General features: G+C 52.8%; 4 protein-coding genes across 4 annotated transcripts; 3 read left to right on the top strand and 1 right to left on the bottom strand.

The window, feature by feature from the left end:
* Positions 1-301: 301 nt before the first annotated feature.
* LOC101756649 lies at positions 302-2,599 on the top strand. The gene has a single exon (XM_004970470.3). The coding sequence runs from the start codon at positions 767-769 to the stop codon at positions 2,318-2,320; it is 1,554 nt and encodes a 517-aa protein (XP_004970527.1). The 5' UTR covers positions 302-766; the 3' UTR covers positions 2,321-2,599.
* Positions 2,600-3,253: 654 nt separating this feature from the next.
* LOC101756252 (heat shock 70 kDa protein) lies at positions 3,254-6,473 on the bottom strand. Its single transcript, XM_004970469.1, has 2 exons — positions 6,086-6,473; positions 3,254-5,198 (listed from the first exon to the last, which is right to left on the bottom strand). Exons 1-2 carry the CDS (start codon positions 6,294-6,296, stop codon positions 3,463-3,465), a joined length of 1,947 nt encoding a protein of 648 aa, XP_004970526.1. The 5' UTR covers positions 6,297-6,473; the 3' UTR covers positions 3,254-3,462.
* Positions 6,474-7,326: 853 nt separating this feature from the next.
* On the top strand, positions 7,327-9,001 carry LOC101776524. The gene is made up of 3 exons (XM_022827187.1): positions 7,327-8,197; positions 8,275-8,418; positions 8,519-9,001. Exons 1-3 carry the CDS (start codon positions 7,946-7,948, stop codon positions 8,933-8,935), a joined length of 813 nt encoding a protein of 270 aa, XP_022682922.1. The 5' UTR covers positions 7,327-7,945; the 3' UTR covers positions 8,936-9,001.
* Positions 9,002-11,421: 2,420 nt separating this feature from the next.
* LOC101755851 (osmotin-like protein) lies at positions 11,422-12,522 on the top strand. Its single transcript, XM_004970468.4, has one exon. The coding sequence runs from the start codon at positions 11,500-11,502 to the stop codon at positions 12,247-12,249; it is 750 nt and encodes a 249-aa protein (XP_004970525.1). The 5' UTR covers positions 11,422-11,499; the 3' UTR covers positions 12,250-12,522.
* The last annotated feature ends 1,570 nt before the right edge of the window (positions 12,523-14,092 follow it).

Below are 14,092 nucleotides of genomic sequence, written 5' to 3'. Positions count from 1 at the left end.
GGCGCGAAGGTTGACTAATTTCTCCCTTCTTCTTTGTATTTAATTTGCATTCCTCTCTCTACCATCTCCCACAAATAGATATTACTATATACAATAATCGTCAGCTCATGTGGTTCATTAAAATATGATCGGGCATTGGTTAACCTAAATGACTACCCCACCTTTCCATCCAACCCTTATCTAGGTGAGAATGACTTCCTCGCAATATTTCCAGGTTTTATTTTAAACTCATGATCTCAGGACCCAGGGTCAATACATTCCAACACCTCGGCTCCAGCTCCCCCCCCAATTCCCAACCCCCCACCCCCCCCATACCCCCCCTCCCACCCCCCCGCGCATGTCGTCGCCTTCCTCCCCTCGCTCTTGCCCCCGCATCTCCTCGCTCCCCGCCGCGCCCTCACATTAATGGAGGAGGCCGATCTCTGATGGAGGTAACAGTCGGCTAACCCACCACCGCGTTACTTGGCTTGGAGTAGATTAGTTCTGTTTCGGTTTCTTCGATCCCACCCGGTGCGGCATTCTGTGGGTCGTGGATTTGGCGTGGGGAGGAAGCTGGGTCTGGGTGAAGATTTGTGGTGGAATCTGCCGGGGAATTGATGGTGGGGCTCATGGAATGGGTGCATGACTGGTTGCTGTGGGACGCCTTCTTGGAGTGCGGAGGGATCATGAGGCCGCCGATTAGATAGCGGCGGGAGAAGAAGAGAGGGAGGACAGCAGGCGGAGGCCGCCATTCGCACCAACCACCCCGAGGCTCGAGTCACCAGCCATGGGGGAAGACCTCGTCACCACCCTGTCCATGGAGAACGGCGTGGGCGGCGGCCACCACGGCCCCTGCACGCTCCTCTCCATGGACCCGTCCGGACACCTCGCCGCGCCGGACGACCGCGCCGTCGGCGTCATGGTGCAGGCCCTCATCGGAGGGGCCGGCGGCGTCGGCGCGCGCGCCCACGCCGTGTCGCCCTCCGGCGCGCCTCCGCCGGACATCAACCAGCCGTGGCAGACGGACCTCTGCGACATGCTCGGCGTCGGCCTCGGCCATCAGGTGTACAGCGCCGAGGCTGTGCTGAGCTGCGTCGCTCCCAAAGCCGGGAGCCGGAAGGCCGCCAAGCGCGGGGACAGCATCTGGGGCGCCTGGTTCTTCTTCACCTTCTATTTCAAGCCCCTGCTGTCGGACAAGTGCAAGGACAAGGTCGTCCGGGACACCAGCGGCGTCTCGGGGTTCGACAAATCTGACCTCCGGCTCGACATGTTTCTGGTGCAGCACGACATGGAGAACATGTACATGTGGGTGTTCAAGGAGCGGCCGGAGAATGCCCTCGGGAAGATGCAACTGAGAAGCTACATGAACGGGCACTCCCGGCCTGGTGAGCCACAGTTCCCCTTCAGTGTCGACAGGGGATTTGTCCGGTCGCACCGGATGCAGCGCAAGCACTACCGGGGGCTGTCAAACCCACAATGTATTCATGGGATTGAGGTGGTGAGGTCACCAAATCTTGCAGGGCTCACTGAGGCAGACCTGAGAAGGTGGGCAGAGCTTACAGGGAGGGAGGTCAATTTCATGATCCCACAGGAGGCCAGTGATTTTGGGACATGGAGGACCATACCGAACTCAGAGCTTGAGCTTGAGAGGCCACACCCTGTCATGAAGAGCAATGGTACCCAAAACCCAAAGAAATCAGGCTTGAATTTGTCATCGCCGTCCAATCATTCAGGCGAAGATGGTATGGATCTGTCCCCTGTTAGCAGCAAGCGCAGGAAGGAATTATCCCCACAAGCTATGGATGAGGAGGTATTCTTGCTGGTGAATTCTTGCAATCAGAAGACACAACAAGACGTGGAGATGCATTCAGCGGTGCAACCTTCATGGCTCCATGGGTTTGCTGGGGTAATGAGAAATGCTCGTGGGCCAGTGACTGCCGCCAAGTCCATCTATGAGGATGAGCAGGGCTACTTAATAATGGTCAGCTTGCCATTTGTTGATCAGCAGAGGGTGAAGGTTTCGTGGAGGAACACTCTGACTCAAGGCATTGTGAAGATCGTTTGTGTTAGTACTGCAAGGATGCAACAGATAAGAAGACATGGTAGGATTTTCAAGCTTTCGGATCCTTCTCCCGAGCATTGCCCTCCTGGGGATTTCATTCGTGAAATACCTCTAGCTACTCGCATTCCTGAAGATGCTAAGTTGGAGGCATACTTTGATGAGGCTGCTTCAGTGCTTGAGATCATGGTACCAAAACGAGGAAATGAACCTGAAGAGCATGAAGTTAGGGTCTCTCTGCGACCTCCTCACTTCGGAGCTAATGATCTACTTTTGACATAAACTAAGTAAGGCCTACGCACCATGTGGCATCTTGTTTGTAACCCCAGATTAATGCTGAATAGCTCAGAATCAAGGTTTCAGTATGCCTGTTCTCTGCCTTTTCCTTTTGTGCATGTGCTGTGCAAGTCTCTTCAGTAACAGACTTGGCTGAAGACTAGTTTGTTCTAGTTGTGTTATGGGTGTATTTTTAACCCTCTTGTTTACAGTTGTGGTGGGATTTCTGATTTAGATTTTGTACTAAGTTCAGTTTAAAATAATAAAAATCTGAGTTGTTACATATCTGCTTGTATCTTGGATTGTGATATCCTGTTTGTAACCATCTCAACCAAATTTTACAGGGTACTAATACCTGTATGGATTCACTTAAATTATTAGAAAAAACAGAGGGATTCTTGATTTGATCAAGCATCTTAAACAGGACACTCACTTTGAAAAGCAGAGAATACATTGTCATTCAATCAGGCGCATGCGGAGGATAAGGCTCTCCCCCCCCCCCCCCCCCCCCCCTAATGGAGGATAACGCTCTGCTGATAGTGATACTATGCGAATGAGATAACATACTTCGATTCATATTTACGTTGCACAAAATTTATGAAGCTAACGCCCTTGGCAAATAGACCCAAAGTTTGGTGAAATACTCATCTACTGTGATGAAGTAAACGAAATCGTAGCAAGAAATCAAGCTGTAAGCCGTCAAACGTGAGCATATGCGCCAGTAGTTCGCTGGTCGCTGCTAAATAGAGTCATGGAAACACGAGAAATATTCAGGATGCTTGAAGTCCGTATTAGCACTTGCGATACTAGCTATTGATACCGTCACGCCTGCTGAGATTGCGTGAACTTATGCGGTCAGGCGCAGTACATGAGCACAGCATTCTATTTCAAGAAAGGACGATTGAAGGGCATTGTCAGCACAAGATAAAAACGAAGAAATGCTACGAAAGATTATTTGCAAAATGATTTAACCAAGGTTTAAAACCACATCACTTGCAAAGGTGTCTCATCTCAGGACTCAAAACAAAGCTAAAAAGACACGACACCACGGATTCAGGGCTCAAAAGACTCCCTGAACACGAAACAACCTGCACCATCAGAGTTCAGACTTCCACCCGTCCCGCGGCAAACCCATACATTGACGACACTTAATCGACCTCCTCAATCTTAGGACCAGCACCGCTCCCACCAGCCGGGGCATCCTCATCCATGCCTGCGGCGCCGCCCATGTCCGCGCCAGCGCCCTGGTACATCTTCGCGATGATGGGGTTGCAGATGCCCTCCAGCTCCTTCATCTTGTCCTCGAACTCGTCAACCTCTGCAAGCTGGTTGCTGTCCAGCCAGCTGATGGCACCATCGACGGCGTCCTCGATCTTCTTCTTGTCCTCCGGTGAGAGCTTGGAGGCGATCTTGTCGTCCTTGATGGTGTTCCTCATGTTGTAGGCGTAGTTCTCGAGCGAGTTCTTGGCGTCCACCTTCTTCTTCACCTCCTCGTCCTCGGCCTTGTACTTCTCTGCCTCTTGCACCATCTTCTCGATCTCCTCCTTGCTCAGCCGGCCCTTGTCGTTGGTGATCGTGATCTTGTTCTTCTGCCCTGTGGTCTTGTCCTCGGCAGAGACGTTGAGGATGCCGTTGGCGTCGATGTCGAAGGTGACGGTGATCTGGGGCACACCACGGGGAGCAGGAGGGATGCCAGAGAGCTCGAACTTGCCGAGGAGGTTGTTGTCCTTGGTCCTGGCACGCTCACCCTCGTACACCTGGATCAGGACACCCGGCTGGTTGTCGGAGTAGGTGGAGAAGACTTGCTCCTTCTTGGTCGGGATGGTGGTGTTCCTTGGGATGAGCACGGTCATGACGCCACCGGCAGTCTCCAGGCCGAGGGACAGCGGCGTGACGTCGAGCAGTAGCAGATCCTGCACCTTCTCGTTGCCCTCGCCGCTGAGGATGGCGGCCTGAACAGCAGCACCGTACGCCACGGCCTCGTCGGGGTTGATGCTCTTGCACAGCTCCTTGCCGTTGAAGAAGTCCTGCAGCAGCTGCTGCACCTTGGGGATGCGGGTGGATCCACCAACGAGCACGACGTCGTGCACGGTGCTCTTGTCCATCTTGGCGTCGCGCAGGCACTTCTCCACGGGCTCCATGCACTTGCGGAACAAGTCCATGTTCAGCTCCTCGAAGCGAGCCCTGGTGATCGTGGAGTAGAAGTCGATGCCCTCGAACAGGGAGTCGATCTCAATGGTGGTTTGTGCGGTGGATGACAGTGTGCGCTTAGCGCGCTCACACGCCGTTCGCAGCCGGCGCAGGGCACGGGGGTTGCCGCTGATGTCCTTCTTGTGCTTGCGCTTGAACTCTTGGACGAAGTGGTTCACCATGCGGTTGTCGAAGTCCTCACCTCCAAGGTGAGTATCACCAGCAGTTGCCTTCACTTCAAAGATGCCCTCCTCAATGGTGAGGAGCGACACATCAAATGTGCCACCACCAAGGTCGAAGATGAGCACATTCTTCTCGCCAGCGCTGGTTGCCTTCTTGTCAAGACCATAGGCAATGGCAGCAGCAGTGGGCTCGTTGATGATACGCATGACATTGAGGCCAGCAATGACACCAGCGTCCTTGGTAGCCTGCCTCTGCGAGTCGTTGAAGTAGGCCGGCACCGTCACCACAGCATTCTTGATTGTGGAGCCGAGGTAGGCTTCAGCAATCTCCCTCATCTTGATGAGCACCATGGAGGAGATCTCCTCGGCAGCAAACTGCTTCTCCTCGCCCTTGTAGTTGACAACAATCATGGGCTTGTCACCAGGGCCAGGGATGACCTTGAACGGCCACAGCTTCATGTCACTCTGCACGGACGGGTCAGAGAACCTCCTGCCAATCAACCGCTTTGCATCTGCAATATAAAGAACGAACAAGATTGTGAGTTCACAGTATTCATTATCAGGAAGAAGGAGATCTCTTCCAATCAATTCAACTTATTCGGAATTACACAGAACAGAGTGCCACTCAATTCAACTTCAGAATTACAGCAAACAGAGATCTAAAGGCTTGCAACATGTCACAACAAGCATATGTAACCTGTCAGACTATCAGTTAACCCTGTTTCATTGACAGCAGACAAAGCACAGCAACAAAAAATTACAACAAGTTGCTCTGCTTAATAGACGTTGTCCCAATAAATGAGCAGAGCAATCCATCACTTAATTATTTATTTCTTCAGGCAACAAACAAATTCACAACAAAAAACGAGCAGAGCAATGCGTTGAAATGCTCTCAGTTATTTATTTCTTCAAGCAATAACAGGAGACCATTACAGCAAGGAGTTGTTTATTTATCTAATTTCGTCACAAAATAAGCTCGACGGACCAAACGACTATACAATTAACCTGGACTATGAATCCCTGCTGCTAAATTTAACAGAACTCTAAATCTAAAATTAGCAGATGTTAAACATACCACTAAGCACCCAAAATGTATTTTACAGAAAATTTCTGAATCTAAATTTAAGCACTAAATTGTATGTCTCTCTCTGTTATTTTAGAAACAAATTGTATGTTCTATCACAAACATAATTCTGGGAAGGTTCTATCATTGATTCCTACTGTTATTACGTTAGCATCTATCTAGAGAACACGGTATAATCAGCACGGAGATTTACGAATCGAATTTCAGAGGTTAATCTAAATCTAACTAAACCAGTCACGTATCCTAGAGGCCGTAAGCATTCACAGAAACGCAGCACCAACAAAAGCTGGAGGAGTCGGAGCAGCGAGCACGTACCGAAGACGGTGTTGGTGGGGTTCATGGCGACCTGGTTCTTGGCGGCGTCGCCGATGAGCCGCTCGGTGTCGGTGAAGGCGACATAGGACGGCGTGGTGCGGTTCCCCTGGTCGTTGGCGATGATCTCCACCCGATCGTGCTGCCACACGCCGACGCACGAGTAGGTGGTGCCGAGATCGATCCCGATCGCCGGGCCCTCGCTCTTCGCCATTGCCACCGGAATTCGCTTGCTCGAACGGGAGAAAAGAAGGAATCGAAACTAGTAGTAGACGAACTCGAGATCTAAGAAAATCTCTGGGAATTTGGATCGCTTGCTCTGCTATCGCAACTAGCTCTGAGGGAAAGGGGGGACGCGGGGGAGTGGGGTTTTATCGGGGGTGACGTGGTTTCGAGAACGTTCGGGTGCGGCGGAGATCGGCCGTTGGATTCAGATCGTAGGGGTGTTCGAGAAGGGTCTGGATGCAACGGGTTCGGGAGATGAGCCAATAGGGACCTGACAAGTGGCACTTCGCCGACCCGGGTGGCAAGTGGGGAGACTCCTGTCTCTGGTCGCGTGATGAAATTGCCTGGTAGTCTGGTGCCTTCTACAGTTCGCCACTGCGTTCTAGTAGTCGATGTGGCTCGATGGCGGTTCGGCAGTCCCGGGCTCCCGGCAGGTTTCCGAGTAGCGTTCCCGGGTATTGACGGGTGTCGTATCACCGAATAATCTGTGTTATCTTCAAAGGCAAGCTTATTGAATGGAATGGAGTAGTTTCTTTTCTTAGAATACGGTAGTGTTTGCTTGTTTCCTTCTCTTTTCCTTTCTCTGTTCAGCCTCCTGCCTGAACATCTTGTATCTGACCCATCTACTTTGTAAATTGTTTCCGATAAGATTTAATAAAATTCAGGCAGCCTAAGAGTTGCCGTTGTTTCCCTCAAAAAAACTCTTCAAAGGCAAGACAGACAGACAACATGTGATGTACTACGAATAGGAAATCACTGTTGACGTCCAAAGCTACTGATATTTTCCCTCCAGTCTCCAGATGCAAATCGAAGGTCCGAGGCTCCGAGCTGACTGAGCTGAGCGCAAATAATTGGGCTGGGCATTTTGAGATTTGGACCAAGGCCTCGAAAGCCGAAGCCCAAGAACTTGGATAATAGAAGAAATGGGCTAAACCATGCGACGATGCTGGTAATTAGGCTTAAGGCCCACGACCTGATGCGTCGTCGCGGGCGCACGGCATCCTCTCTCCTCTCCGAAATCTTTACCGAAACAACTGAACAATTGATCAGATTGCTTTCCTTCACCCCTGCCGGAGATGGCGGCCGAGGTCAGCGACCTCCCGGACGACATCCTTGTCTCAATCGTCTCGTTCCTCCCGATCGGCCAGGCCGCGAGGTGCTCCGCCCTCGCCTCCCGCTGGCCCCGGATTTTTCCGCGGACCCTCATCAAATTCGGAGCATCCTTGTCGACCCACCGCCACGGCGCCATCGACATAGTCAACTCCATCCTCGCCGCCCACCCCACCGCGGCCGTCCGCTACTTCTCCATCGCCTCCATCTGTTTCCGCGGCGACGAGGACCCCAACGCCGGCGGCTGGCTTCAGGAACTCGCGCTCCGCGGCGTCCAGGAGATCAACCTCTCCTTCCGCGAGATCCGGCGTATGATACCTGCCTCCCTCTTCGCAATTCGCATGCACCTCCCTGACGCGCCTCAAGGCCAGTAACTGCACCTTTCCGGACGCCCGAGCGGCCGCCGCAGCCGCCGGCGGCGTCCCGCTCTTGCCGCATCTGGCTCAGATTGACCTGTACGACGTCGTGCTCCCCTCGGACTCGCTCCACGCCCTGCTCTCGCACTGCACGGCGCTGGAGCACCTGAAGATGTGCAAAATGCACGAGTGCGGCCGCGTCCATGTCCGGTCACCGAGCCTCAGATTCCTTTGCAGCGACGGCTTCTTTGACGAGCTCTTCATCGACGACGCTCCAAAGCTCGAGTGGGTGCTCGGTTACGACATGTACTTCTATTCCTTTAGAACAGCGCGCCTCACGATTGTCCACGCGCCTAAGCTGGGGTTCCTAGGCTACCTCGGCGTGGGCTCTCCCGCGATTCAGATTGGAGCAACTATTTTCACGGTGAGATAATGTTTTAATTACCCGTCCATGGGCAACCAGAAATTGACATTGCATTGCATCAATGGAATCGTACGCAGGAAGATCAAATTATTGTGAAGACCTTGATGCCAAACCTGAAGACGCTTGCCGTAAAACTAAAGAACATGAGCCGCGCGGGAGAAGTCAAACGTTTCATGCAGCTGCTCGAGCTTTTCCCTAACCTAGAGACCCTCTACATCCAGGTAATTAATTTTATCTACAGCGTTCATGATTTTTTTATTTTATTTTTTTGCAAAAGGCATTAATGAATGATTTTATCTGTTGTTTACTGTTTCTTTTTAGGGATACCGTTGTTTAGTACAGCCCGAAGATTGGTCCGTGAACCAAGACGCCGCAGCGTCATGGGACGACCTGAGGCTCGCACCTTGCGTCCACAACCACCTCGAGAGAGTGGTGTTCCAGGATTACTCGGGGCACGGGTGGCAGCGGCAGATGGCCAAGTTCCTTCACGGGAACAGCAGGTTCCTCAAGACGCTGGAATTCCACTGCATGGATCATGTCGAGACGCGCCCATTTGGCATTAGACCTCCCAGCCCAGATTTGGTGAGGAAGCAACGGGAGGTCCTCTGCCTCGACAGCCGCGCATCAAGGGATGCTTGTTTCCTCTTCTTCAAGCACATGCTGGCGACTCACCATCACGTTTCTTGCCACCAAGAGTCCTACAAGAGAAAGTACTATGATAACCTGTACGAAATTTGAGCTTATTAACGAATCAGGGGAGAGTTAACACATGACATTGCATATTTTTGTGTTCCCCTATAGTTATGTCTAGTCGCCAGTACTGACATCTTGCTTGTTGATTTTGTTACTCCGTGTTATTAGCTGCCATGATTACGTTTTTACATCGACGGGTGAGCTACGCTACGCAACGCATACGCATTATCTGACCAGATCGGACATGGACTGATAGACACATGGTAAGCGTGCTGATTAGTAGGGGAATCCTCGACGTGGACGATCAAAGGCTCAAAGCCAAAGTGACCTCCACAGACAACATTCACTAGATAGGTAGCGTTCCGAGAGACGCAGCTCCTGCACAGTGGCTGGAGACGGATACTTCCCAAGGGGAAGGGAGGGACTAGTCCGCATTGCCCACGCCGCCGGCTGGCCCGACGATGCAGAGGAGCACGAGGACGCCGCTGGCAGGAACCGGCCGGCGATGGCGACCCAGCTAGCAGCGCACGGGCAGCACCGCCCACGACGAAGTCGCTTGCAGAGACGCAAATACGAGGAAAGAATACCGGACGCAAGGGTATCTGCGAGCCGTGCGCGGAGGAGAGGAGGACGCCACGCCGGCGCGGGCGCCGTCGCCGTGCCGCGGCCGCGTGCGCGGGCGTCCCCCCCGATCCAGGGGGCGGACGGTATCTCCTTTACCGTCCAGGAAGGACGGCATTTCATTTACCGTCCGAGCCGGAGTGCTTTTCAGCCGTACGATGGAATCTGCGCGGTTAGGATCGGACATTCGGACCTGTCGGGCTGGAGCAGGAGCGTTGGTTTGGGCCGCGCCAGGAGAAGGCCTAGTTCCCTGAGCCCATTACCTCGCTGACGCCCGTAGCCGCCTCCCGGCGTGCCGCGTTGCCTCAGCGGCCGCCCCTGGTCTGGTTGCTCCGGCGCTCGCCGCCGGCGCCCGGCGGCAGGGATGACTAGTCACGGCGGCAAGGTCGGGACTTGCTGATGGTAACACGAGGACACGGATATCGTCGTCCCTGTTTAGTCGGCAGCCACAGCTGACCACGCTACAAGCTGTGGCGCCGATTCAGACCGCCACAGCCGCCACAGGTTGTGGCGTGGCTGGCTGTGGCCAGCAACCGGCGGCTCAGCGCGGAGCGGCGAGAACTGAAAAAAAGGAAGCGAACAAAGCCGCATTCGCGATGCAGCAGGCTTCACGTCATGATAACATCCGTGTACGATGCGCAAGAGCGGGGCCCTCGGCGGTGGCAGGATTCGCTTCCCCGCTGCACGAAACGGCAGCGCTGGGGCCAGGCTTTCAGCGATCCAACGATGCTAAAAGCTAAAAGCCGCCGCTGCTGGCCTGCTGGGTCGCACCACAGGAACCGTGCCCCGTGCGCGCCTCTCCCAGCCCTCCGATGCCTGCCCTGCCCGACTGCGCCTCTGTGGAGCTCGTGCTATGTCTGGCGGCATGTGCTTATCCACGGAGCACAGGCCAGGGTTTGCTGCTTTCCACGATCAGGAGAAAGGCAGGACGCAGGAGAAGAGGATGAGAACCCTGAATGGCATTGCCATTTGACCACATTGACAAAGCACATCGTGTGCGCTGGCACATGCAGCCAGCCGCTACCGTCGGTATTCGAGAGCCATCCTGGCTGGCTTCCTTACTTCTGAAGGATTACCGTTTCAGCTACAAACATAGCTAAGGTAGCAGGTGTCATTCAGGGGAAATTACAGTATCGGTCAAGTTATTGATAAATCCAAAAGCAGAACTATAAAATGGTGTGAGGCGATACCCTTTTGCTTGTTTTCTAAAGCTGCTTTGGGAAAGTGAGTTCAAGGCAGTAGTAGCTTTTGAGAACTGACATGACGTTGGCCCCGAGGTAACAAGACCGCGAAGATAAGCTCATTGTCATCGGGACAATTGCCAAGCATGATTGTCGTCGAGGCTATCAGAACGGATAAGCGTAGTTTGAAACATTATTATCTCAATCTTTGAAACATAACTTTGATAATCAATCACTACTGTACTACTGCTAGTATATAGTACGAACATTGTATTAGTGTCTTGAGCAGGTGAACACTCTAGTTTTTTGTAACAAATTTGAACTCGTCGTAGAAGCCAATAAGCCTTGGCGCCAAACTTGAAATGGTTCTGACTGAATCAATTCTGGGAAGACATTTTTCCCAGTGGACAAAGTGTTCAGCTACATGATGATGCTTGATGCGACTCCAGCCAGAATCATGACCAGATTCCGGTGAGAATCCTTTAGGTCTGTACTGTATTGCTCACATGATACAAATATTCAAAAACGCATTCTTGCGGTGAAAAACAAGTGAACCGTTCGTTCATCTTTGTTGGAGGAATGGAGGGTGTCGACTGAAAATGCAAAGCAGACGATGCATCGAGACACAGACACACCCGCACCAGTTCACCATGGCCCGACCCGAAACCCACGACGCCCACTCGAGCGAGACTCAAGACCACTCCACGTCCCTATAAAACCACCTAAAACACCCAGAGTCCTCACTTGCCACGGCCAGTCGGCCACTAGTCACAACCTGCTCGTGCTCAGCAACCCAACCAACAAACCATGGCTTCTCCCAAGCTCCTGCTCCTGCTCGCCACCTCCCTCCTGGGCTGCGGCCTCCTGGCCGCCGCCGACTACGCCCCGATGACCCTGACCGTGGTGAACAACTGCCCCTTCCCGGTGTGGCCGGGCATCCAGGCCAACTCCGGCCACGACGTGCTGGAGGGCGGCGGCTTCTTCCTCCCAGCGCTCTCCCACAAGTCGTTCCCGGCGCCGTCCCACCCCTGGTCGGGCCGCATCTGGGCTCGCACGGGGTGCACTGGCGCCGGCGCGCAGCTCCACTGCGCCACGGGCGACTGCGGCGGTCGGCTCCAGTGCGCCGGGCTCGGCGGCGCGGCTCCCACGACCCTTGCGCAGGTGAACCTCCACCACGGCGGCGACGACCAGGCCTCGTACGGGGTGAGCGTGGTGGACGGCTTCAACGTGGGCCTGTCCGTGACCCCGCACGAGGGCCGCGGCAACTGCCCCGTCCTCGCCTGCCGCACGGACCTCACCCAGACCTGCCCCGGCGAGCTCCAGCTGCGGTCGCCGGCGGGGGCCGTGCTCGCGTGCAAGAGCGGGTGCGAGGCCTTCCGCACCGACGAGCTGTGCTGCCGCAACATGTACAACAGCCCGCGCACCTGCCGCGCCTCCAAGTACTCGGAGTTCTTCAAGCGCGAGTGCCCGCAGGCCTTCACCTACGCGCACGACAGCCCGTCGCTCACCCACCAATGCGCCGCGCCGCGCGAGCTCAAGGTCATTTTCTGCCACTAGATGACCAGAGCTCCGGAGCACCGGAGCTCTGAGGGGTGGGCGCGCGCGCGCGCGCCGTCGCAAGTGTCGCTAGTAGGATTTGCGGTGTGCGTGGTGGTCTAGTGCGTGCTTCTGTGCCTGGTTAGCAGTGGTTTCACTGGTTTGGTCGTGCTCTGTAGGTACCGTGCCCGTTGGATGTGTGTGCGTTCTGGCCCTGAGACTGATGTAATGACATTACTGCTCAGTTTGCAGTCTGAAATAAACTTGGTTTAGATCAGCAATGATCGTTCGCGCATGTTCAGATGTTGAATCACCTGTCGAAGTGCATTGGGTTCTTTCCAAATAAAGTGGATTTGGTTGAAAACCACGTACACTGCTAATGCAAGGCAAACTCAAACCTAAACTGGTAGAACGAAGAACTCCGGATCTCCGATCGAGTGCATTGCGGCTAGTGGTGTTTAGTCCCTCTAACATCGAATCTAAATATAAATTAATTATAAAACTAATTGGGAGGCTAAATTAAATTCACAAGATGAATTTATTAAACCTAATTAGTCCATAATTTGATAATGTGATACTTCCGTAAATATGGGCTAATCATGAATTAATTAGGTTTCATAGATTCGTCTCGCGAATTAACCTCCATTTGTGCAATTAATCTATATTTAATACTCCTAATTAGTATCTAAACATTCGATGTGACATATACTACTGTGAAACCATACCCCACAGAAGTTCCGCCCACGGCTAGTGGGCGTTTGGATACCAGGGGTTAAACTTTAACCCTGTCACATCGGATGTTCGGTGCTAATTAGGAGGATTAAACATAAGCTAATTACAAAACTAATAGCAGAATCCCTAGACTAAATCGCGAGATGAATCTATTAAGCTTGAATTAATTAAGCTTAATAGATTCGTCTCGCGATTTAGTCTAAATGTTGTGCAATTAATTTTATAATTACCTTTAATACTCTAGTTAATACTTCTGGTTAGTGTCGAACAGGCGATGCCACAGGACTCAAGTTTTAGCCCTGCCTCGCAAACACCCCACTCGAGTGCTGAACTGTTGGGCCTTCCGCTGTTTCGGCCGTCCTGTCTCTGCTTCTGGTAACTGGAGTCGTCTTGTCGCTTTCCCGTTCCATTTTTTCCCGCAGCTTTATCTCTGCCTTTTGGATCATGGGAATTGTTTGTTTCTCTGCGTCTTGGCACAGTGGCACCAGCCCGGTGCCCGCCGCGTCGCTGGTCCGAGTCTATCACAGGCTTTGAGTTCCACTGGATCAACAGACGGCGGAGACTGGCAACTTTGTCATCTGTCCGAGTCTATAACACTTGAACGTTGGACTATCATCAGCGGCAGGTCCTGCATTTCAGGTTTAGCAGCCCTAAACGTTGTTTTGTTTGAGGGCAAAGTGTCTCCGATGGACACCGGAAAAAACGTTCGCTATAGCACGCATTCTGCATGCATTTTTCTCTCATTATTTTTTTAAACGTCTTCTGGATCAACACGCGAGACTCACCAAGCCGGTGCATGATGAGCTTGGTCCATCCTCCCCGTGGCTGACGGTAGAGCAAAAAAGCTTACGAGGCAGAGCATCGGAAGCAGTGAAAGGCCGGAGCGGCGGTGACTGCACGCAGAATTTGCTGTTTGGAAGGAGGAGGCTAAACTTTAGCCCTGTCACATCGGATGTTCGGATACTAATTAAGAGGACTAAACATAAGCTAATTACAAAACTAATTGCAGAACCCCTAGGCTAAATCGCGAGACGAATCTATTGAGCCTAATTAATCCATCATTAGTGAATGGTTACTGTAGCACCACATTGTCAAATCATGCACTAATTAGGCTTAATAGATTCGTCTCGCG

This window comes from Setaria italica, chromosome V (assembly GCF_000263155.2).
Source record: "Setaria italica strain Yugu1 chromosome V, Setaria_italica_v2.0, whole genome shotgun sequence".
Classification (NCBI taxonomy): Eukaryota; Viridiplantae; Streptophyta; class Magnoliopsida; order Poales; family Poaceae; genus Setaria; species Setaria italica.
This window is presented reverse-complemented; position numbering and strand designations above follow the sequence as displayed.

Coding starts and splice junctions, on each gene's coding strand:
- LOC101756649 (XM_004970470.3), top strand. CDS start 767: ATGGGGGAAGACCTCGTCACCACCCTGTCCATGGAGAACGGCGTGGGC.
- LOC101776524 (XM_022827187.1), top strand. CDS start 7,946: ATGTGCAAAATGCACGAGTGCGGCCGCGTCCATGTCCGGTCACCGAGC. Junction 8,198..8,274: donor TTGGAGCAACTATTTTCACG/GTGAGATAATGT, acceptor AATCGTACGCAG/GAAGATCAAATTATTGTGAA. Junction 8,419..8,518: donor TAGAGACCCTCTACATCCAG/GTAATTAATTTT, acceptor GTTTCTTTTTAG/GGATACCGTTGTTTAGTACA.
- LOC101755851 (XM_004970468.4), top strand. CDS start 11,500: ATGGCTTCTCCCAAGCTCCTGCTCCTGCTCGCCACCTCCCTCCTGGGC.
- LOC101756252 (XM_004970469.1), bottom strand. CDS start 6,296: ATGGCGAAGAGCGAGGGCCCGGCGATCGGGATCGATCTCGGCACCACC. Junction 5,199..6,085: donor CCCCACCAACACCGTCTTCG/GTACGTGCTCGC, acceptor TTTATATTGCAG/ATGCAAAGCGGTTGATTGGC.